Raw genomic sequence first — 25666 nt, 5'->3', positions numbered from 1 at the left:
ACACAGAAGAGACACAGAGAGACACAGGAGAGACACAGGAGAGACACAGTGAGACACAGGAGAGACACAGGAGAGACACAGTGAGACACAGGAGAGACACAGAGAGACACAGGAGAGACACAGGAGAGACACAGAGAGACACAGGAGAGACACAGAAGAGACACAGAGAGACACAGGAGAGACACAGGAGAGACACAGTGAGACACAGGAGAGACACAGGAGAGACACAGAGAGACACAGAGAGACATAGTGAGACACAGAGAGACACAGTGAGACACAGAGAGACACAGTGAGACACAGGAGAGACACAGGAGAGACACAGAGAGACACAGAGAGACACAGTGAGACACAGGAGAGACACAGGGAGACACAGGAGAGACACAGAGAGACACAGGAGAGACACAGAGAGACACAAAGAGACACAGGAGAGACACAGAGAGACACAGTGAGACACAGGAGAGACACAGGAGAGACACAGAGACACACTGAGACACAGAGAGACACAGAGAGACACAGCAGAGACACAGAGAGACACAGTGAGACACAGTGAGACACAGGAGAGACACAGGAGAGACACAGTGAGACACAGAGAGACACAGTAAGACACAGTGAGACACAGGAGAGACACAGTGAGACACAGGAGAGACACAGGAGAGACACAGAGAGACACAGTGAGACACAGAGAGACACAGGGAGACACAGGAGAGACACAGAGAGACACAGGAGAGACACAGAGAGACACAAAGAGACACAGGAGAGACACAAAGAGACACAGTGAGACACAGAAGAGACACAGGAGAGACACAGGAGAGACACAGAGAGACACAGTGAGACACAGTGAGACACAGGAGAGACACAGGAGAGACACAATGAGACACAGAGAGACACAGTAAGACACAGTGAGACAGAGAGAGACACAGAGAGACACAGGAGAGACACAGAGAGACACAGGAGAGACACAGGAGAGACACAGTGAGACACAGAGAGACACAGAGAGACACAGGAGAGACACAGTGAGACACAGAGAGACACAGTGAGACACAGGAGAGACATAGTGAGACACAGGAGAGACACAGTGAGACACAGGAGAGACACAGGAGAGACACAGTGAGACACAGGAGAGACACAGGAGAGACACAGAGAGACACAGAAGAGACACAGTAAGACACAGGAGACACACAGGAGAGACACAGTGAGACACAGAGAGACACAGAGAGACACAGGAGAGACACAGTGAGACACAGGAGAGACACAGTGAGACACAGGAGAGACACAGGAGAGACACAGTGAGACACAGGAGAGACACAGGAGAGACACAGAGAGACACAGAAGAGACACAGAGGGACACAGGAGAGACACAGTGAGACACAGGAGAGACAAAGGAGAGACACAGGAGAGACACAGGAGAGACACAGGAGAGACACAGTGAGACACAGGAGAGACACAGAGAGACACAGGAGAGACATAGTGAGACACAGGAGAGACACAGTGAGACACAGGAGAGACACAGTGAGACACAGGAGAGACACAGGAGAGACACAGTGAGACACAGGAGAGACACAGGAGAGACACAGAAGAGACACAGAGGGACACAGGAGAGACACAGAGAGACACAGTGAGACACAGGAGAGACACAGTGAGACACAGTGAGACACAGGAGAGACACAGTGAGACACAGAGAGACACAGTGAGACACAGGAGAGACACAGGAGAGACACAGTGAGACACAGACAGACACAGGAGAGACACAGGAGAGACACAGGAGAGACACAGTGAGACACAGAGAGACACAGGAGAGACACAGTGAGACACAGTGAGACACAGGAGAGACACAGTGAGACACAGAGAGACACAGGAGAGACACAGTGAGACACAGTGAGACACAGGAGAGACACAGTGAGACACAGACAGACACAGGAGAGACACAGGAGAGACACAGGAGAGACACAGTGAGACACAGAGAGACACAGGAGAGACACAGTGAGACACAGTGAGACACAGGAGAGACACAGGAGAGACACAGGAGAGACACAGTGAGACACAGGAGAGACACAGGAGAGACACAGTGAGACACAGACAGACACAGTGAGACACAGGAGAGACACAGGAGAGACACAGAGAGACACAGACAGACACAGGAGAGACACAGGAGAGACACAGTGAGACACAGTGAGACACAGAGAGACACAGTGAGACACAGGAGAGACACAGAGAGACACAGAGAGACACAGGAGAGCCACAGTGAGACACAGGAGAGACACAGGAGAGACACAGTGAGACACAGACAGACACAGGAGAGACACAGGAGAGACACAGTGAGACACAGAGAGACACAGGAGAGACACAGTGAGACACAGGAGAGACACAGAGAGACACAGGAGAGACACAGGAGAGACACAGTGAGACACAGAGAGACACAGGAGAGACACAGTGAGACACAGGAGAGACACAGTGAGACACAGTGAGACACAGTGAGACACAGGAGAGACACAGAGAGACACAGGAGAGACACAGTGAGACACAGGAGAGACACAGTGAGACACAGAGAGACACAGGAGAGACACAGTGAGACACAGGAGAGACACAGTGAGACACAGAGAGACACAGTGAGACACAGGAGAGACACAGTGAGACACAGTGAGACACAGAGAGACACAGGAGAGACACAGAGAGACACAGTGAGACACAGGAGAGACACAGTGAGACACAGAGAGACACAGAGAGACACAGAGAGACACAGGAGAGACACAGTGAGACACAGAGAGACACAGTGAGACACAGAGAGACACAGGAGAGACACAGAGAGACACAGTGAGACACAGAGAGACACAGAGAGACAGGAGAGACACAGAGAGACACAGTGAGACACAGGAGAGACACAGGAGAGACACAGAGAGACACAGAGAGACACAGTGAGACACAGGAGAGACACAGAGAGACACAGAGAGACACAGGAGAGACACAGAGAGACACAGTGAGACACAGGAGAGACACAGAGAGACACAGTGAGACACAGTGAGACACAGAGAGACACAGTGAGACACAGGAGAGACACAGGAGAGACACAGTGAGACACAGTGAGACACAGACAGACACAGAGACACACAGTGAGACACAGGAGAGACACAGAGAGACACAGAGAGACACAGGAGAGACACAGTGAGACACAGGAGAGACACAGTGAGACACAGGAGAGACACAGAGAGACACAGGAGAGACATAGTGAGACACAGGAGAGACACAGTGAGACACAGGAGAGACACAGTGAGACACAGGAGAGACACAGGAGAGACACAGTGAGACACAGGAGAGACACAGGAGAGACACAGAGAGACACAGAAGAGACACAGAGGGACACAGGAGAGACACAGTGAGACACAGGAGAGACAAAGGAGAGACACAGGAGAGACACAGGAGAGACAAAGGAGAGACACAGGAGAGACACAGTGAGACACAGGAGAGACACAGAGAGACACAGGAGAGACATAGTGAGACACAGGAGAGACACAGTGAGACACAGGAGAGACACAGGAGAGACACAGTGAGACACAGGAGAGACACAGGAGAGACACAGAGAGACACAGAAGAGACACAGAGGGACACAGGAGAGACACAGGAGAGACACAGTGAGACACAGGAGAGACACAGTGAGACACAGTGAGACACAGGAGAGACACAGTGAGACACAGAGAGACACAGTGAGACACAGGAGAGACACAGGAGAGACACAGTGAGACACAGACAGACACAGGAGAGACACAGGAGAGACACAGGAGAGACACAGTGAGACACAGAGAGACACAGGAGAGACACAGTGAGACACAGTGAGACACAGGAGAGACACAGTGAGACACAGAGAGACACAGTGAGACACAGGAGAGACACAGGAGAGACACAGTGAGACACAGGAGAGACACAGGAGAGACACAGTGAGACACAGACAGACACAGTGAGACACAGGAGAGACACAGGAGAGACACAGAGAGACACAGACAGACACAGGAGAGACACAGGAGAGACACAGTGAGACACAGTGAGACACAGGAGAGACACAGTGAGACACAGTGAGACACAGAGAGACACAGGAGAGACACAGTGAGACACAGTGAGACACAGAGAGACACAGGAGAGACACAGGAGAGACACAGTGAGACACAGAGAGACACAGGAGAGACACAGTGAGACACAGTGAGACACAGAGAGACACAGGAGAGACACAGTGAGACACAGTGAGACACAGAGAGACACAGGAGAGACACAGTGAGACACAGTGAGACACAGAGAGACACAGGAGAGACACAGTGAGACACAGTGAGACACAGAGAGACACAGGAGAGACACAGTGAGACACAGTGAGACACAGAGAGACACAGGAGAGACACAGAGAGACACAGGAGAGACACAGTGAGACACAGAGAGACACAGTGAGACACAGGAGAGACACAGTGAGACACAGTGAGACACAGAGAGACACAGGAGAGACACAGAGGGACACAGGAGAGACACAGGAGAGACACAGTGAGACACAGTGACACACAGAGAGACACAGGAGACACAGAGAGACACAGAGAGACACAGGAGAGACACAGGAGAGACACAGAGAGACACAGTGAGACACAGTGAGACACAGAGAGACACAGAGAGACACAGGAGAGACACAGAGAGACACAGGAGAGCCACAGTGAGACACAGGAGAGCCACAGTGAGACACAGGAGAGACACAGGAGAGACACAGTGAGACACAGGAGAGACACAGTGAGACACAGTGAGACACAGAGAGACACAGAGAGACACAGGAGAGACACAGAGAGACACAGGAGAGACACAGAGAGACACAAAGAGACACAGGAGAGACACAAAGAGACACAGTGAGACACAGAAGAGACACAGGAGAGACACAGGAGAGACACAGTGAGACACAGTGAGACACAGTGAGACACAGGAGAGACACAGTGAGACACAGTGAGACACAGAGAGACACAGGAGAGACACAGTGAGACACATGAGAGACACAGTGAGACACAGTGAGACACAGAGAGACACAGGAGAGACACAGAGAGACACAGGAGAGACACAGTGAGACACAGAGAGACACAGTGAGACACAGAGAGACACAGGAGAGACACAGTGAGACACAGTGAGACACAGAGAGACACAGGAGAGAAACAGTGAGACACAGTGAGACACAGAGAGACACAGGAGAGACACAGTGAGACACAGTGAGACACAGAGAGACACAGGAGAGACACAGTGAGACACAGTGAGACACAGAGAGACACAGGAGAGACACAGTGAGACACAGTGAGACACAGAGAGACACAGAGAGACACAGTGAGACACAGGAGAGACACAGTGAGACACAGTGAGACACAGAGAGACACAGGAGAGACACAGAGGGACACAGGAGAGACACAGAGAGACACAGGAGAGACACAGGAGAGACACAGTGACACACAGAGAGACACAGGAGACACAGAGAGACACAGGAGAGACACAGGAGAGACACAGTGAGACACAGAGAGACACAGAGAGACACAGTGAGACACAGAGAGACACAGGAGAGACACAGGAGAGACACAGAGAGACACAGGAGAGACACAGTGAGACACAGGAGAGACACAGAGAGACACAGAGAGACACAGGAGAGACACAGGAGAGACACAGAGAGACACAGGAGAGCCACAGTGAGACACAGGAGAGCCACAGTGAGACACAGGAGAGACACAGAGAGACACAGTGAGACACAGTGAGACACAGGAGAGACACAGTGAGACACAGTGAGACACAGAGAGACACAGGAGAGACACAGTGAGACACAGTGAGACACAGAGAGACACAGGAGAGACACAGTGAGACACAGTGAGACACAGAGAGACACAGGAGAGACACAGTGAGACACACAGGAGAGACACAGGAGAGACACAGTGAGACACAGAGAGACACAGGAGAGACACAGTGAGACACAGGAGAGACACAGTGAGACACAGAGAGACACACAGAGACATAGTGAGACACAGAGAGACACAGTGAGACACAGAGAGACACAGAGAGACACAGTGAGACACAGGAGAGACACAGGAGAGACACAGAGAGACACAGAGAGACACAGTGAGACACAGAGAGACACAGGGAGACACAGGAGAGACACAGAGAGACACAAAGAGACACAGGAGAGACACAGAGAGACACAGTGAGACACAGGAGAGACACAGGAGAGACACAGAGACACACTGAGACACAGAGAGACACAGAGAGACACAGGAGAGACACAGAGAGACACAGTGAGACACAGTGAGACACAGGAGAGACACAGGAGAGACACAGTGAGACACAGAGAGACACAGTAAGACACAGTGAGACACAGGAGAGACACAGAGAGACACAGTGAGACACAGAGAGACACAGGGAGACACAGGAGAGACACAGAGAGACACAGGAGAGACACAGAGAGACACAAAGAGACACAGGAGAGACACAGAGAGACACAGTGAGACACAGAAGAGACACAGAGAGACACAGTGAGACACAGTGAGACACAGGAGAGACACAATGAGACACAGAGAGACACAGTAAGACACAGTGAGACAGAGAGAGACACAGGAGAGACACAGAGAGACACAGGAGAGACACAGGAGAGACACAGTGAGACACAGAGAGACACAGGAGAGACACAGTGAGACACAGAGAGACACAGTGAGACACAGGAGAGACATAGTGAGACACAGGAGAGACACAGTGAGACACAGGAGAGACACAGTGAGACACAGGAGAGACACAGGAGAGACACAGTGAGACACAGGAGAGACACAGGAGAGACACAGGAGAGACAAAGGAGAGACACAGGAGAGACACAGTGAGACACAGGAGAGACAAAGGAGAGACACAGGAGAGACACAGTGAGACACAGGAGAGACACAGAGAGACACAGGAGAGACATAGTGAGACACAGGAGAGACACAGTGAGACACAGGAGAGACACAGTGAGACACAGGAGAGACACAGGAGAGACACAGTGAGACACAGGAGAGACACAGGAGAGACACAGAGAGACACAGAAGAGACACAGAGGGACACAGGAGAGACACAGGAGAGACACAGTGAGACACAGTGAGACACAGTGAGACACAGGAGAGACACAGTGAGACACAGAGAGACACAGTGAGACACAGGAGAGACACAGGAGAGACACAGTGAGACACAGACAGACACAGGAGAGACACAGGAGAGACACAGGAGAGACACAGTGAGACACAGTGAGACACAGAGAGACACAGGAGAGACACAGTGAGACACAGTGAGACACAGGAGAGACACAGTGAGACACAGAGAGACACAGTGAGACACAGGAGAGACACAGGAGAGACACAGTGAGACACAGGAGAGACACAGGAGAGACACAGTGAGACACAGACAGACACAGTGAGACACAGGAGAGACACAGGAGAGACACAGAGAGACACAGACAGACACAGGAGAGACACAGGAGAGACACAGTGAGACACAGAGAGACACAGGAGAGACACAGTGAGACACAGGAGAGACACAGAGAGACACAGAGAGACACAGGAGAGCCACAGTGAGACACAGGAGAGACACAGGAGAGACACAGTGAGACACAGACAGACACAGGAGAGACACAGGAGAGACACAGTGAGACACAGAGAGACACAGGAGAGACACAGTGAGACACAGGAGAGACACAGTGAGACACAGAGAGACACAGGAGAGACACAGTGAGACACAGAGAGACACAGGAGAGACACAGAGAGACACAGAGAGACACAGTGAGACACAGAGAGACACAGTGAGACACAGGAGAGACACAGGAGAGACACAGAGAGACACAGTGAGACACAGAGAGACACAGGGAGACACAGGGAGACACAGGAGAGACACAGAGAGACACAGGAGAGACACAGGAGAGACACAGAGACACACTGAGACACAGAGAGACACAGAGAGACACAGGAGAGACACAGAGAGACACAGTGAGACACAGTGAGACACAGGAGAGACACAGGAGAGACACAGTGAGACACAGAGAGACACAGTAAGACACAGTGAGACACAGGAGAGACACAGTGAGACACAGGAGAGACACAGGAGAGACACAGAGAGACACAGTGAGACACAGAGAGACACAGGAGAGACACAGGAGAGACACAGAGAGACACAGGAGAGACACAGAGAGACACAAAGAGACACAGGAGAGACACAGAGAGACACAGTGAGACACAGAAGAGACACAGGAGAGACACAGGAGAGACACAGAGAGACATAGTGAGACACAGTGAGACACAGAGAGACACAGGAGAGACACAGAGAGACACAGGAGAGACACAGGAGAGACACAGTGAGACACAGAGAGACACAGAGAGACACAGGAGAGACACAGTGAGACACAGAGAGACACAGGAGAGACACAGAGAGACACAGTGAGACACAGAGAGACACAGAGAGACACAGGAGAGACACAGTGAGACACAGAGAGACACAGAGAGACACAGGAGAGACACAGTGAGACACAGGAGAGACACAGTGAGACACAGAGAGACACAGGAGAGACACAGTGAGACACAGAGAGACACAGGAGAGACACAGAGAGACACAGAGAGACACAGTGAGACACAGAGAGACACAGTGAGACACAGGAGAGACACAGGAGAGACACAGAGAGACACAGTGAGACACAGAGAGACACAGGGAGACACAGGGAGACACAGGAGAGACACAGAGAGACACAGGAGAGACACAGGAGAGACACAGAGACACACTGAGACACAGAGAGACACAGAGAGACACAGGAGAGACACAGAGAGACACAGTGAGACACAGTGAGACACAGGAGAGACACAGGAGAGACACAGTGAGACACAGAGAGACACAGTAAGACACAGTGAGACACAGGAGAGACACAGTGAGACACAGGAGAGACACAGGAGAGACACAGAGAGACACAGTGAGACACAGAGAGACACAGGAGAGACACAGGAGAGACACAGAGAGACACAGGAGAGACACAGAGAGACACAGGAGAGACACAGAGAGACACAGTGAGACACAGAAGAGACACAGGAGAGACACAGGAGAGACACAGAGAGACACAGTGAGACACAGAGAGACACAGAGAGACACAGGAGAGACACAGAGAGACACAGGAGAGACACAGGAGAGACACAGTGAGACACAGAGAGACACAGAGAGACACAGGAGAGACACAGTGAGACACAGAGAGACACAGGAGAGACACAGAGAGACACAGAGAGACACAGTGAGACACAGAGAGACACAGAGAGACACAGGAGAGACACAGTGAGACACAGAGAGACACAGGAGAGACACAGAGAGACACAGGAGAGACACAGAGAGACACAGAGAGACACTCAGTTTCCAGTCACAGTGAAGTGGAGCTCCAGTTCCAGCTGGACGAGGACATCTAACTGGCCTACTGTCCTTGTCCCAGTATACAAGCACGGGAGGGGAATCCATTTATTGAGCCAAGTATGTGCGACTCCTCTACGATAGGTGGAGATATGCCCCCTTTCAGCTTGTTAGTATTGGACCTTTTTCCTGTTGACCTATTACGTCACAGACCAAACAATGGACAAACAAGTTAGCTACGGTTAGCTAGCAGCTAACTGCTACCATGGTGGACAACTTTACAGCTCTGTACATTTGGTCCGTCCAAAAAGTCACGGCTCTGGATGTAGATTTCTCCATGTTGTTACCGGCTTCTTCTTCTCTTACACATTTAATGCTATTGGACTTCCGGGTCAAAGCCCGGGGCGGAAACTGTGGAGCATGCTCAGAGCGCCTCGGCCAGTTTGGGTCTGATTGACTGTATACATGCAGGAGTCACATGATCTGGGTGTGTTAGTCCCACTGTGACACATTCACTGCAGGACCATTTCACTCACACTGACATGTTTACATGAGTTTTATATAAATCTGTTTTCTCTGTCGCCATGGAAACGCACTGAGTGACCAGTGGAGACTGGCTCCATGTGCAGGGTTTCACACCTCAGTGAGGACTGGTGGGAACTGAGGAGTCTGGGTGATGGAGTTCCTTCTTGGACAAAAGGAAGGAAGTCAGTGTTTACATTTCACAGTAAGAGTCCGGTTTGAATCACACTTATGACCAAATTAATCTGTGAGTTCCAGCAGTCTGAACAGCTGCAGGTTTGACATCTGACCAATAAAGTGATAAGGACCGATTAAAACAATTCATATTTTGTCAGCTGAAGAAATTAAGAGACATTGAACGCACCATGAATGTGAAGGAGAATTAAAAGTCATCACACAAACAAAATTTGGTCAGTTTTACTGTTGTTGAAGAAATCAGAGACAAATCTGTGGAGACAAAGTGTCTCATTTTAAAGTTTACAGGACGGAGACTCTTTACAGGACATGATGTCATGGACTCATCACACCACAGTCAGCTGACTGAAGTGTTTCCCTCTGGAAGGTGTTTCAGGGACATTAACTCACAGACTGAAGGACTGAAACAGTTTTAATGCCACTGCTCTCAGTATAAAGACCTGAAACACACTGAACTCTTGTGCAGTATGAGAGAGAATCACCATCAGTGTGATGTGTGTGTTATAGTGTGTGAGGGCAGATGCATAATATTTAGTTTCAGTAGCTGTGCGATGACAGTAAAGGTCTGTTCGTCTATCAGTCTGTTGTTTGTCTCAGATTTCAGGCGACTTCATACGAGGAAATACACACATCTTGTAAAACACGTAGAACCTGATGGTTACTCAACATTTCCTGTGCAAACATGTCGTCCACCAACAAGCTTTTGGCTAAAATGTAGATCTTTAAAACTGAGATCAGTCAGACAGAGTCAGGTAAACACCTCTGTCACGTGCAAAAATCCAAACTGCAAAAAGCTTAAATACTCAACTCAATATAATGAGAAGAGCTGAAGCTGCGAGGGGACGATGTTTGTTTATTGATACGTATTAAAGTTTATCCATTGAGTTAAAATGTTATCAGTGTCACATGTTTGTATTTAACTACCTGTTTTAAATCTGTCTGTAGATAAAATGACTGTAAGTACGACTGATGAATAACTTCACACGAATGATCAGATTTACATGACTTTGTGTCACATCCAGTTTTGTATTTTATGTTATTCCCTCATCAGTGAGGCCGTGCTGTCAGCTGCAGAATGAACTCAGTAAAGTAACTGATATGTTTCCTATATCTGTGTGTTTCTGTCCACGCCCTGAACAAACACGTCCTGTCCCGAGGGCGTGCTGACGGAGCTGTGTGCAGTATCACTGTAAAGATTCTCTGACTGAAATAAAGTTCCTGCAGCGTTGAGTCTACACATCGACCTACTAAACTCTAACGGTTTCAGACACCTGCAATGAACACTTGATCAGGTTTGGTGATAAATTTTGTTCACAAACTGAAACTCCACAGCTTCTTCAGTTTCATCTTCACAGGGTTTTAAACATCTTCCCACAAAAAAAAAAAAAAAAAAGACATCGTCACTGATTCTGTTTTAATCTCATTTCCTGTCAGAGTGTTTGACAGCGGAGCCTCAGAGGTGACAGACTGGCTCATGTTTCTGTAACATCAGAGTTTGTTGCTTTTCTTTGTCGTACATGATCATAAACTGAACATCTGTGGATGTTTGGACTGTTGGTCAAATAAAACATTTGAAGACGTCACCCTGAGCGCTGTCACATCTCACAGAGCGTGCTTCACTGTTATCTGACCTTTTATTGACAAAACAATTAACTGAGCAACGGTTGGTTGCCGCCCTCGTACGGGACGATCTAATATTACGCGCCCATCTTCTGACTCCCTACGCTCCAGGTCCTGACCTGAGATCCTCCAGCTGACCCTCAGTAGCCGTTCCAAGGTCAAGGCTGGTAACTTAAGGTCACGGCACCTTTGTCATCGAGGCCCTTAAACTCTCTGCCTGAGGAGATCAGGCTCGTTGGCACGTTAATGTTTCTAAATCACTGTTTAAAACAGATTTTTATTTTAACTTTTATCTTTTATTTCCTGTTGTTCTGTGTTGCCTCTGAACACACTGTATTAGATTTTAAATCAGTGAACAGCCTGGCACCAGCCCAACTTTCAGACATGCTTCTTAGACGTAACACATCCCTCAGATCCTCTCCTGCTGACCTGCTGGTCGTCTCAAGGATTCCAACAAATATCACTGAGGAATCAGCGTCTAGTTGCTGCTGAGTCTATGCACAGTCCACCTGAGGGATATTTTTAAAATAAACCTTAAGCCAGATCTTCGTAGCTCGTCTTTTATTGCCTCTGTTTTAAATCTTGTTTGCTATTTTCCACTTTTCTTTTCTTGTATTTATTTGATGTTAACTGTTTTTATTTTGAATATTTTCGCATTTATTGTTGAACTGTCAAGCTATTCACTTGTTCCTGCTCTGTGACGTCCTCTGGGCTGCATGACTGTATGAAAGGTGCTGTATAAATAAATAAAGTCTGATTTGAATGGATTTTTCTTCGCCTTTAAAGGGATAGTGCACCCAAAAATGTAAATTCAGCCATTATCTACTCACCCATATGCCGAGGGAGGCTCAGGTGAAGTTTTAGAGTCCTCACATCACTTGCAGAGATCCAAGGGGAGAGGAGGTAGCAACACAACTCCACCTAATGGAGGCTGACGGCGCCCCAGATTCAAACGTCCAAAAACACATCATTGAAACCACAAAATATCTCCATACTGCTCGTCCGTAGTGATCCAAGTGTCCTGAAGCCCCGACATTAAAAGTTGTTTGGAAAAACCTCATTTGAACTCTGTTTTTAGCCTCATTGTAGCCTGTAGCTCTGACTGCCTCTCTGGGCACCGCGCTCACGTGTGCACACTTGCACGAGACTGTGAGACATGGGCACCGCCTTCATGTGTGTTCACGTGCTTTCGCTGGTCTCGCACGCAAGCACGCACATGTGAGCTCACTGCAGTATGGAGATATTTTGTGGTTTCAATGATGTGTTTTTGGACGTTTGAATCTGGGGCGCCGTCAGCCTCCATTAGATGGAGTTGTGTTGCTACCTCCTCTCCCCTTGGATCTCTGCAAGTGATGTGAGGACTCTAAAACTTCACCTGAGCCTCCCTCGACATATGGGTGAGTAGATAATGGCTGAATTTACATTTTTGGGTGCACTATCCCTTTAACATTGTTTTTAATTATTGTAATAGTGGAACGGCTAAGAGCTGATTTTAGGCCAAATCATTCAGTTGGTGATACAAGCATGAAAATTGGTATGAGGTATGTTTATATTTATGAGTCTCCACTGGTCACTTGACAAGAAACTACTCACAGCCACTTGAAATTTCAAGATGGCAGCCATTCTTCAAGATGGCCACCTGGATCTTTACATTATATATTTCCCCATTTTTTGGGTTCCTGTGTTTGACTGTGTTTTGTCTTACTCCTTGCCCTTGACCTGTCCAGTTTGGTTAAACCTGCCAGAAGTTGTCTTCCAACGGCATAGCTCTCAGGCCTCTGTGAAGTACACAAGCTCCCTTACCATGACAAGGTAACAGGCACAAGGGAGGTGTTTTTTTATTTTTTTGTTTTTTTTAAACTAACAGACAGTAACTTTGTCAAATAAATACTAAGGGATGGGGAAACAAAAAGTAAGAATACTAAAGTAGCACAGCTGTGGTTCTGAACGGACAGTGCTCCAAAATAATAATTGAACAATATACTAAAGAACTAAACTAAAATGTGCTTCACTGGGTGTGGTTACATGATGGCTTATCATTCTGAATGAAATAAATCTGAATGAAATCATTCGGAATTAAAGTCTTTGCAGGTAGTTTACATGAGAAATATTCATTCTGATGAGGGTTTACACGGAGATCAGTTCAATCTCCTTTAAGGTTTGGGGCAGGGAAGGTTTCTGATTGGATAGGGGGCGGGGCAGATGTTCCATTAAGATGATAATACACGCATGAAGATGGCGGCCATCTTGAAAAATTACCGCCATCTTGATATTTCAATTGGCTCGGGCAATTTTCTTGTCAAGTGACCCATGGAGACTGCTCATGCCAATTTCCACGCTTGTATCACCAACTGAACGATTATGTCACTTATCCGCTCCACTATAACTGTATTTCCCTTTGTAACCATGTTTAAATATTTGCTATACAAATAAAACTATTATTAGGGTCCAGGCAGCTGAGCTGCCAGGACACTATTGTAATCCTAGTTATTCTTCTTCTTCTTTCTTCTTCTACTTCTGAGGAAATCATACTTCCCATGGGTGAAAACTCACCAAACTTTGCACAAAGGTCCAGTCTCATGCCAGATATCCTCAGCTGTAAACTCAAGCCAATAGTCCTGATGGTGGCGCTACAGCAAGCGTCTAAAGTTCAAAACTTTGAAAATTCATAACAAATCAACCATACGTGCTACAACTTCACAACTTTCATCAAACTGTAGCCCCAATACTGAAGAAACTTTTGTACATTTAAACCTATTAAAAATTATGAAGTTCATCACTCTGTTTTTTTTCAAAAACCGTAAAATTTCTTAAACCTATCTCCTCCCACAATTTTTGCTCAATTGACACCAAACTTGCTACAGAGCATCTTCAGACTGTCCTACACAAACTATGTTTCTCAGATTTTTGATTTATCAAAAATTGAGCCTACAGTGCATCAAAATGTTTGACTGTAAACGGTACTGTAAACATATACATGCAAATTCTTGCTAAATAAATCTTCAATGTTCATGAAAAAAAAGACAAAATTCTAGAGTCATGGTAGATGATGTGTGGCAAATTTCAGAATTTTATCTCAAAAACTGAATTTTTGACAGCATTTTGAATTTTGCTCTAATGTGAACAATTGGAGTCAATGTAAAAATGGCAATTTTAAACATCAGTTTTTCACTTATGGAGCAAATCAATTATTGTTACAAACAAATTACCAACATCTCCATGCTGTCTAGATGCAATATGTGTATTTTCAGATTTTTGTTTCGATAACTGAATTTTTTACAGTGGTTTGAAATCTGCTTTTCCATGCATGGACGGCTGCTAAACCTGCACGTCTGGCTTAGTCAGTTTGTGAAGCTACACATGAATTGTCACTGACTAATTAGCTCAGTGAGATAGAAATTGATTCATAGTCTCAGAGGTTGTGAGTTCAAGCCTCAGCTGATGCAAAAGGCAGATTGTGTTGCTAAATTCCTAAATGTCTTCCAATTCTTCTGCTTGTTGCTCAGAATTGCCTAAAAATGCCCGGACCGACCCATCGCTGCGCAGCAGCTACAATTAGTATTATTACCTAACTATCCCTCGCTGAGTCCAAAATGAAATAATAAACTTTGTCTCACACTTTGTGTAACTTAAAGGCGCTGTATGTAAGAATGTGGCCAAAACGGTTACTGCACTCAAATTCAAAATACTGCAGCGAGTCGTGTCCGCCCCCCCTCCCCTACAGGTTCGAGGTTGCTGGACAGCGGCACGCTGGAGACTGATTTGTTTGCCCACGGGCGGCTGCTGTGGCAGGGCCACGTCGCCATTCGAGCAAGTCCGGCTTCTCTGCTGCTAACGCTGCTGCTGGGATACAGCTGAGGAGGAGCCAGCTGCTAATGCTATGTACTGGGACACTGCTAACGGTGCTTGCCGTGCTGCTGTAGCTCAGTCGTAACTGTAACTGATGCTGAGACTCTACTGACTGCGAGACTGGTAGACGGTGGTGGGTGGCGCAACAGGCCAAAACACAAATTCAAAACATAAACATGATTTGCAGACCGTAAAAATGTTTTTTAAATGCGAATATTCTGGCTGTACTATTGTTGTCGGTGAGATCAGTATGTTATATGAACATTATTCCTTAGTCTCTGGGACATATTAGGAGGATTTTACGACTATTTGCTTTAGATTTCTTACATATAGCTTCTTTAATATTTAAACTGACATGGGGGGGGGGGGGGGGGGGGGGGGTTTAAAGGCATATTTTTCTTTTTCTTGCTTTTTTTTCCTGTAAAGTTTTTGGCATTTTTTTTTTACAAAACACATGCCCTCCAACCCACACTCTTGCTTGTCAATTACACACAGGTCTGAAAGACACACACATGCACAAACAGGACCTATACATGCACACAGTGGAGAGATGTCAGAGTGAGGGGGCTGCCCTTTGGTCAGGCGCCTGGAGCGGTTGGGGGTTCAGTGCCTTGCTTAAGGGCACCTCGGCAGTGCCCAGGAGGTGAACTGGCACCTCTCCAGCCACCAGTCCACGCTCCGTATTTTGGTCCGGACGGGGACTCGATCAGGTGACCCTCCGGTTCCCAACCCAAGTCCCTATGGACTGAGCTACTGCCGCCCCATTATATTGGATTCTGAAATAATTTATGTTTGACGGTCCTTGGACTCATCATGTGTGACGAACACTTCAGTAACAAAATAGAAAAAACCAAATCTGAGCTTCAAACAGATATTTCATCAAAATCATTTTCTTCTACATCTCATTTAAATGTGTCCAAAAATAAACTGTTCACACGACAAGAGTGAAAAACTGAGGCTGTCTTTAACTCCAGAAGTTCATCTTCAACTTTTAACTTTCAAACATCAAAGTTTAAGTTTTATAAATCTGATAACTGAGTTATGGTGGAGGGAGGGTCATGAGTCTTCCTCCTGTCACTCAGGGAGGGTCACACACCTCAGACACCACCCTCCTCTGATAGGTAAAGAACAGTCCCTAACTTTTATCGTGCTCCTCAACATGACGTGTTTTAAACCCTAACAGCAGGTTATGACGTCAGCTGTTTGACTGAGCCGTTAAACTACAGTTAATTACATTAATTATCTCAGAATAAATCTGTAAACTCTTCCTGCAGCTGAGGAGCAGACAGCAGAGCAGGTTAGCCGCCGAGCTAACGGAGCCGTGTTACCTTGGTACGGTTTCATTAACGAGTGTTCTCTCTTCAGATGTTCCGCGTTCCCGTCCGTGATGTCACAGCTCACCGGAGACAGCTGACACGTCACCAGCACCGCCGTTACACTCAGAAATACTTTAGTAATCCTCATTTTGATCAGACAGCTGCGGAAACAAACTCTCACAACAACTGTTCCTCCAAACTCGGTCCCTTCTCTATTATCCTCCGGACAGAAACCACACAGGGCCGACGGCTATCTCCACACTGCCTGAACCGGAAACGACGTGTTTTTCCTTTACGTATTTCTAAAATTATACATATATAAAAAACAAATTATTATTGCACAAAAATCTTAAACGCGAGATGAATTCTAACATGAATGATCCGGAGGAAACTTTCAGCTCTGACTGTTTCCGGCCGGAAGACTTTTGTAGACGGCGGAAATTTTATGAGCCAATCAGAGACGAGCACATCGCAAATTAAGCCAATCAGCGAGCAGTTGGTGTTTTCCTGCTTTCCACAAGATGGCGCCAAAAGGACATAAATAAAAAGCAGGTACACTGTGGTCTTTGTAGTTTTTCTTTGATTTTAATTAAACTAAAAATTAAATGAAATTACACTAAACTAGACTAAATTAACTAAACTATATAGAATGAAATGAAATGAAATAAAATAAAATTAAAATAAATTGAATTAAATTAAATTAACTAGACCACAGTAACTAAACAAAAAAAAAAATCTAATTTAATTGAATTTAATTCAGCAGTACAGCTTACTTCACTTACTGAAGTTACCAGTTAAGAGTGACACAGTTTTATATTTCCTGGTAAAATATGACTGATTGATAGCCGGTTCATATTAGATTAATTATCTACAGAGGTCTTTTCCTCACTAAAACAAACACACCAGCTGATTTACAGGAAAAACACTGATGAAAGACAATTCATGTTTTAAAAATTTTTTCCCAACACTCCGCAGATAAGCTTCTAACTGCGGTGGCGGATGCAGAAACATGAATGTCTCTATCTAGAGTCAGTGTTTGGTTTGTCCATTCTGGGCTACTGTAGAAACGTGGCGGAGCAACATGGTGATCTGTGTAGACGAGGACCTGCTGCCTGTGTAGATACTGACAGCTCATTCTGAGGGAACAGAAACACAAGCATTAGATGAGATTCACTGTCTGTCAATAATCTGAATCCTGAACCTTTAATGTTGGTGATCAATAAGTGAATAAAAGTTTTAACACAGAACAAAAAGACTGAATCACATGCTCATACAGACACCTCCTCATATCAACACAAGTTTCAGTTTATTAATCAACAGATCAATCAATGACTGGATCAATACAACATCTCAACATCACAACCAGCTGAACAGCAGTTAAATATCAATGAAATGTTCTGTCACTGATTTATCTTATAAATATGTCTCTGATCCGTCTGTGTCTTTATCTGCAGTATTTGGTGATGAAGGCGGAAAGCAGGTCTCTGTACGGAGAGTCTGATCTGTGACTTCGCAGTTTGAGGATTTTGTGGATCGTAGCAGAACGAAGGAAGAGGTTGTGACTGAATCCCACCAGACTGGAGGTAAACCAGTACAGAGCCATGGACTGGGAGGAGAGGAGAGAACAAAGTGATGTCAGAGGACCTGCTGGAGGTTTTAAAAGATCATGAGCTGCTTTAAAGTCAACATTAATTAACTTTATAAAATAAACTTCATTTATATTAATATGATTAATGTGTTTGTGTTCCTGAACTGAACATAAACAACTCTCTCTGCACCTGAACCTGAACCTGAACCTGAGCCTGAACGTGCACCTGTACCTGCACCTGAACCTGAACCTGAACCTGCACCTGCACCTGCACCTGAACCTGAACCTGAACCTGAGCCTGAACGTGCACCTGTACCTGCACCTGAACCTGAACCTGCACCTGCACCTGCACCTGCACCTGAACCTGAACCTGAACCTGAGCCTGAACGTGCACCTGCACCTGCACCTGCACCTGAACCTGAACCTGCACCTGCACCTGCACCTGAACCTGAACATGCACCTGAACCTGAAGTCACACTGTGACGTCCAGAATGAACCAATCAGCTGCTCTGATTTTAATTTCTCACAGAGTGACAGACTGTGTTCAACTCACAGAAGGAACAGTGGCAGCGATGGGAATCATTAACACTGAGAACGCTCTGATGAAGTTCGTCACAGTCTTCTGTAAACGAGACGGGTTGACTCTCTGCAGAGAAAACACCTGAAGAAGAAGAAAAAAAAGAAGAAGAAGAAGATGATTAGGTTGGATGACATCATCAGGTCAGGTGACTCACACACCTGCTGAACAGACTGACCTCTACGATGAGCAGGTTGATGAGTCCGAGGCAGACAGGTAGGATCCAGGTGGAGTCAGGTGAGGTGAGGTCAGGGAACCACAGAGCGCCCCCTGCTGCCAGGTCAGAGTGCAGCGCTGCAGGAAACACCGTTTACTGTTAGTTAAGAGAAATAACTTCATTCTCTACACCTCCACGCTGGCGACAGCCGTGACTGGAGGCGTTTTTTAAGGTTGTCCATCCGTCTGTCCCATTATTATAATCGCAATATCTCAAAAACAACACGAGGGAACTTCTTCAAATTTGGCACAAACGTCCACCTGGACTGAAGAATAAACTGTTAATGGACGAGCAGACACAGGTCATACTGTGTCAGCTGACAGACTAAAATATTTAGAAATACATGGATGGGAGGGAAACACTGGATGGAGACTGTTTGGTCTGTGACGTAATAGGTCAACAGGAAAAAGGTCCAATACTAACAAGCTGAAAGGGGGCATATCTCCACCTATCGTAGAGGAGTCGCACATACTTGGCTCAATAAATGGATTCCCCTCCCGTGCTTGTATACTGGGACAAGGACAGTAGGCCAGTTAGATGTCCTCGTCCAGCTGGAACTGGAGCTCCACTTCACTGTGACTGGAGACAGACTGAGTGAAAGGTGTGTGTGGAGGCGTGAGGAAGAGGAGAGTATCAGTGCTGTAATCTTCATCACTGCTTTTTGCCAACGGCTGAGTGGAGTTTCTATTTGAAAAAAAGAACACAGATGGACCCTTAAAGGACTTAAGTCCTGGTCCAGGACTGATCCAGAGTCAGTGTGATCTTACCGGACTGATCCAGACTCAGGTTTCTGAGGGCCAGAGAGAGGCTGATCCACAGAGGCAGCTGAACCCAGACCAGCACACTGGCTTTGAACGGGTGACAGTTGTCTCTGACGTAGAGCTGAGAGACGATACGACGCAGATTCTTCTTGAACTGAAACCTGAAGACAAACAAATCAGTTCATAAAAACACAGCCCGTTGTTTGTTTGTTTGTTTGTTTGTTTGTTTGTGTTGTTTCTTACCGGCACTCTTTCTCCGTCCAGCCTCTTTCTCGTGCTCGGACTGAAACTTCGTATCGAAGCCTCTTCGCCAGCTCTGAGATCTCCGCCTGCAGTGCCTCCACCTGTACATCACCTGGAGGTTACTATGGTTACCGTGATGGAGAGGAAGTTGCTATCCTAAGAGTCGGCACACGCCAACAAACGTGTACAGCATCATGTATACGGACACTCAGTGTGGTTACAGTGAACGTTAATTTCTAATCTTGACACATCAGAAACACTGTGTGTATTATTTTATATCTTTAGTGTCACCGTATGATGTCATTTGTCGTCTCCCGTCACTCACCTTGGATATGATCACCATCTGGTAGGCGGCGAGCGGCAGAGTGATGAGCGTCCTGACCGACAGCGTCGCCACGACGATGCTCAGCCACCACGGCAGCCCGCTCATCTGCTGCACGCTCACCAGGAAGTGTTCGCTCAGGTGAACCGGAGCCGAGTCAGAGAGGCTGCTGTACCAGCCGACTGCACCTGCACTGTCATCATGGCCTCCACCTGAGAGCCTCCGAACACCTGACAGCGTCCCAACACCTGACAGCGTCCCTACACCTGACAGCGTCCCTACACCTGACAGCGTCCTGACAGCTGACAGCGTCCTGACAGCTGACAGCGTCCTGACAGCTGACAGCGTCCTGACAGCTGACAGCGTCCTGACAGGTAACATGTGACAGCAAACTGCAGGACATCCAGCTGACGGCGGTGCAGTACAGGTGTGACCAGGTGCAGATGACTTCCTGTTGAATGTTGCAGAACAGACTCCTCGTACAGGAAGCTGCAGGATGCTGGTCCTCAACGACCCCGCCACACTCAACATGGCGACCCCTCCTGAAACATGAAGAGACAAACAGGACGCTGATTAAAGACGAGTTCAGGACTGAAACTGTCCAACGTCTCTGAAGAGTCTGTCCCATAAATCAGCTTCTTAAATTAATCCTCGTTCTTCCTCTTAAAACCTCCTGTGAGGACCCGACTCTTTGATTTGACCATCACATCTGTAGTCAGCCATGTTGTCTTTGTGTGATACACACATATGTATGTGTATATATATATATATATATATATATATACACATACATATATAATGTTTTTATTTTACTTGGGTCTTTGTGAATAAATGTTTTTGAGATTAGACTTTCTGTGTAATGTTGAACATGAGTGAATGAATCTCCACCTTCTGTGTCAAACACACACCAGAGCAAATGCTGATGTTCAGACCCAGAAACAGTTTTTAATAATGAGGTTTATGACGTGTCTCTGTTTCCTGTCAGACTCAGCTGCAGAGTTTTACCACAACATTAAATATCGAAAACTAAATATTCAATAATCAATATAACAAAGATTGAACTAGTTTAACACCGGAAGTTAAACACTAAAGTGTTTCTACTGCACACACACACACACATCACCTGTGTGACAGTTACTGAAACACTCAGTCACCGACTTTAATTCAGAGATAAAACCAGAACGTACCTGTGTGACGTCAGCCGTCAGGTGACCTGTATCCGGCTCTCTGCTGTGTAAATAATCTGTGGTTCAGACTAAATCATTTAAACTGATTTCATTTTTTATTCTTTCACCTTCATCCTTCCATCCACCGGCAGCACGGCGTCCCACACATATGACGTCACGGTGTTTATCACCGCGTGTCGGGTAAATGTGACGGCACAGAGCAAAAAATAACTTTACGTAAAAAAAAAAAAAAAAAAAAAGAATCATTTATAAAAAATAAAAACGTATTTTACATTTCAGAGAAAATATCAAATAATCTGCACGAAGATTTACCGGAAACGGTTACCCGCCAGAATCAAGCCGGAACACTTGACCATACTTTCACAATAAAAGAATTAAACACTTGTGTTTATTCGCGTTATTGAACTTAATAGATACAAAAGACAAGTTAGATTTACAAGTCCTGTTCCTCAATCATCTCCTGCCTCAGGTTAGCAACGAAATATGAAACCACATACAATATGACGTAAATCTAGAAAAATAAAATACATAAACACAAAACACTCTCAAATTAACAGTAATTAATTATTTCTGACCTGATTCTTATATAGACCACATATATGTTACTCAGCGTGGCAGAAAGAGAAATATTCAGGCAGAGGAACCTCAGAGCAGAATTTAAACACAGTTATTGAGTTAATTTATTTACACTAGTACCGAATAAAAAAAACCTCCACTGACGGCTTTGCTCCTCAGCTCTTTTATTGTGAAATATCTTACCGGAAGTGGTGTAGTGGATCACCGTGTTTCCGGGCAGATCGGTGTTCTGTCACAGAGCAGACATGGCGGAGTACAGCCAGGCGGGCCTCCTGGCGGCTCTGCTCCTCTTCTCGGCCCTCACGGTCCGGGACATTTACCTCGGCAGAACGAGCCCGCAGCGCGGACACCAGCAGGCCGACAGCCCCGGCTTCTCTCCGGACACCCTGCCGGACACGGAGCCCGGGAAACCCGCCAAACCCTCCCTGTACACCGGGCCCACGCTCAAGTTCCAGTACTGGTGAGTGAGTTAGCATCAGGAGCTAACAGGTTAATAGCGAGCTAACAGTTAGCATCAGAAAATAAATCTGTTTCATCATGTTTGTGTCTGAATGTTAAACTAACGGCTCAGTGACGTTTTTAACTGTGTTTAAATGTTTCTATTAAACGTTTCAAAGCGCTTTATTTTAGTAAATGTTAGTAAATTGTTTACACTTCAGTTCATAATCCATAACAAGTACTGAGCTGTTACAGGTGTAACACCATCATCGTAAACAAGGCCTGAACTCACCTGTACGTCTCCACCTGAGGGACTGAGCTCAGTAACTGAATCTGTTTTATTGCTGTTAACAATAAGACAGGTTTCTAACAAACATTATAAATAACAAATTGAACTTTTAGAAATATATCAAACACTTTTTCATCTTCCGTGTGGGGCATCACGTGGTCCAGCTGAGCTCACCTGACAGGTGTGTCCTCTCTGTGTGTTCTCAGTATCTCCTGAGGTTACAGCAAAGTGTTCCAGGAGTACTCACGAGCCATCAGCCAGCTGTACCCGGACATCCGCATCGAGGGAGAAAACTACCCCCCCACCCCCTTCAACAGGTGAGCTCTGACATCACTAAACTACTACTGTCCAATCATGTTGGATTATATCCGCACAGTCTGAAGTCAAACCAGTAAACCCAGTAACACCAGTCCTCCGTCTCTCCTCAGGTTTTTCGGTAACCTCATCTCCTACCTGAAGCTCCTCTCCATCCTGCTGATCGTCAGCGGTCAGAACCCTTTCGTCCTCCTCGGCCTCGACACTCCCAGAGCCTGGACCTGGAGTCAGGACAACAAGGTAGCTGTTACCACGGCAACAGAGGTTTCAGCTGGTTACCATGGCAACAGATTCAACCATTTCACTGTTTTTTTCTTTTGTGTTGTTCATCAGATCTTCTCCTGTCTGATGGCCTTCTTCCTCTGTAACATGATGGAGACTCACTTCCTGTCTACGGGAGCCTTCGAGGTCACTCTGAACGGTGAGTTCTGATTGGTCCAAAACACGACAGCGTGGCTGCACGGTTAATGGTTAGAACATCGTGATCTCATTTCTGTGGGATTCTGTCATGTTTGTGTTGGAGAATTGAATTTATTTGTCCCCGAGTGACGGACTCTTCCTGAACACATCACGTCGCCAACACTCAGCCAATCAGATGAACCACAGAACTGTGAGGTCGCACAGGGGCGCCGCAACAAGCGTTCAATTACTGGCCGTGGTTACGTGGGAGGCAGACACAAGCCTCGCCTTCAGCTTTTCTAGTTTCATCTTGTACGTTCACTTGAACAGAGACATTCAAGGTTTACCTGTCGTCACACGGCGCACTCTGTGTGTCGACAGCAAACCTCATGTTAGTGTCACGTTCAGTTCACGACAGCGTCCTCGTGACACTGAAGCAGCAGAGGTTCCATCTGATTTAAAACTTTTATGTTTTATCTAAGTCACAGTATTTAATAAACCTCATCATGTGGCAGTGGACACGTTGGAGAGTGTCAGTGAGGTTGTGTCTGATAAACTCAGGTGGAGACATGAATCTAAATAAGTGACATTAATCTAAATCCTGTCGAGCTCTGCTGGCACAGCATTCAGTGGAGAGGCCCTGCCCTCACTTCCTGCAAATGCAAATCCCCACAATGGGCAAAGCACTGTGGGGATTTTATACCTGCTGAGGACCCACACATGCATCCTTCGAATTTCTCTGAAAGAAGGACTCAAGGATCCTTGACATTGGCACAGTCCTTCGGCGGGTCGATGATGTAGCGTCCTTGAAATTCAGACGTTGAAGGATCCTCCCTTGACTCTGAGAGACACCTCCTTACTGACACTTCCTGGTGTAACAGTGTTTCCTGTCCCCTCCCTCAGATGTTCCTGTTTGGTCGAAGCTTCAGTCGGGTTACGTCCCGAACATCCAGGAGATCTTCCAGATCCTCGACAACCACCTGAAGATGAACCAGGTGGATCCCATGAGCTTCTCCTCCACTTAGAGCCCCACTTACAGGTAAACACACACAGGTAAACACAGCTGTATCAGTGTTTACAGTCACGTGACCTGGTGTTTGATGACATCACACTGACCCTCTCACCTGTGTCTCTCCTCAGGTGCGCTGCGTTCAGGTGTCCTGGCTCAGTGGTACGTTCAGCCACTGGCGTTCATGAAGGTCCGGCCCTAAAGCAGACTCTGCGGGGCCCGGCCGGATGTCCCCCGCCACGAAAAGAGCGTCCCCTCTGCGCCAGGTCACAGATCAGCTCTGTACCCGCAATGCACCTGTCAGCACAGGTGCAGTCAGCTGTACGCACAGACTGACAACTCGACTGGACTCTGTTTGATTGTATTTATTTAGTTTGAGGTTCAGAACGTAAGTATGGTATCACTGTTAGCTTCATGCTAATTAGCCTCCGTCTGGACAGGAAGTCGCAGACAGGAAACTGAAATAAAGATAAAAATCTGATTGTCGTCACTGTCAGTTGTTTTTTTAATGAATGTCGTCTGTAAAATGTCTGAAACAATAAAACTCATCACAAGTTTCTCACACGGAACTTTTAATGTGGAAACAGGAAGTGATGCGTTTTTATTTGTTAACAGATTTAAAACAGATCCAAATGATGAGTTTGTCTCATGTGTCCAGTTCATCAGATGATACAGATCATTAATGTAAACTGAGTTCACATCAGTCTGAGCTCTGCTGGTCACGTTTCACATAGTTTTGTTTCTCTTTGTCGTCAATAATCTAAAATATTCAGTAAATAATCAACAGTGAAAGTTTGGAGGAAACGTCTGTAGTTATTAATCAAACTGATCGGCTTCATCAGGACTGTGATTTTATTGACAG

The 25666-nt window shown here is 46.5% G+C and overlaps 3 protein-coding genes across 4 annotated transcripts in view; 1 reads left to right on the top strand and 2 right to left on the bottom strand.

Annotated features, from left to right (window-relative positions):
• The window catches only part of lman2 (lectin, mannose-binding 2), a 31212-nt gene extending 13936 nt beyond the window's left edge, over nucleotides 1-17276 (bottom strand). Inside the window, exon 1 of one of the 2 annotated variants that reach the window (XM_033632889.2) lies at nucleotides 16896-17276. In XM_033632889.2, the coding sequence (XP_033488780.1) occupies nucleotides 16896-17031 (136 nt within the window). In that variant the 5' untranslated portion in view covers nucleotides 17032-17276. The remainder of the gene's footprint in view (nucleotides 1-16895) is intronic. The other variant, XM_033632881.2, reaches the window with a different exon arrangement.
• Nucleotides 17277-18172: 896 nt separating this feature from the next.
• cox18 (cytochrome c oxidase assembly factor COX18) lies at nucleotides 18173-21937 on the bottom strand. Its single transcript, XM_033630017.2, has 7 exons — nucleotides 21779-21937; nucleotides 20595-21133; nucleotides 20270-20370; nucleotides 20033-20187; nucleotides 19227-19342; nucleotides 19025-19132; nucleotides 18173-18489 (listed from the first exon to the last, which is right to left on the bottom strand). The coding sequence occupies exons 2-7, from the start codon at nucleotides 21120-21122 to the stop codon at nucleotides 18328-18330; spliced, it is 1170 nt and encodes a 389-aa protein (XP_033485908.2). The 5' UTR covers nucleotides 21123-21133; nucleotides 21779-21937; the 3' UTR covers nucleotides 18173-18327.
• Nucleotides 21938-22577: 640 nt separating this feature from the next.
• On the top strand, nucleotides 22578-25388 carry selenot2 (selenoprotein T, 2). The gene is made up of 6 exons (XM_033630040.2): nucleotides 22578-22814; nucleotides 23288-23398; nucleotides 23510-23636; nucleotides 23730-23817; nucleotides 24699-24834; nucleotides 24936-25388. The coding sequence occupies exons 1-5, from the start codon at nucleotides 22600-22602 to the stop codon at nucleotides 24818-24820; spliced, it is 663 nt and encodes a 220-aa protein (XP_033485931.1). The 5' UTR covers nucleotides 22578-22599; the 3' UTR covers nucleotides 24821-24834; nucleotides 24936-25388.
• The last annotated feature ends 278 nt before the right edge of the window (nucleotides 25389-25666 follow it).

This window comes from Epinephelus lanceolatus, chromosome 7 (genome assembly GCF_041903045.1).
Source record: "Epinephelus lanceolatus isolate andai-2023 chromosome 7, ASM4190304v1, whole genome shotgun sequence".
Classification (NCBI taxonomy): domain Eukaryota; kingdom Metazoa; phylum Chordata; class Actinopteri; order Perciformes; family Serranidae; genus Epinephelus; species Epinephelus lanceolatus.
This window is presented reverse-complemented; position numbering and strand designations above follow the sequence as displayed.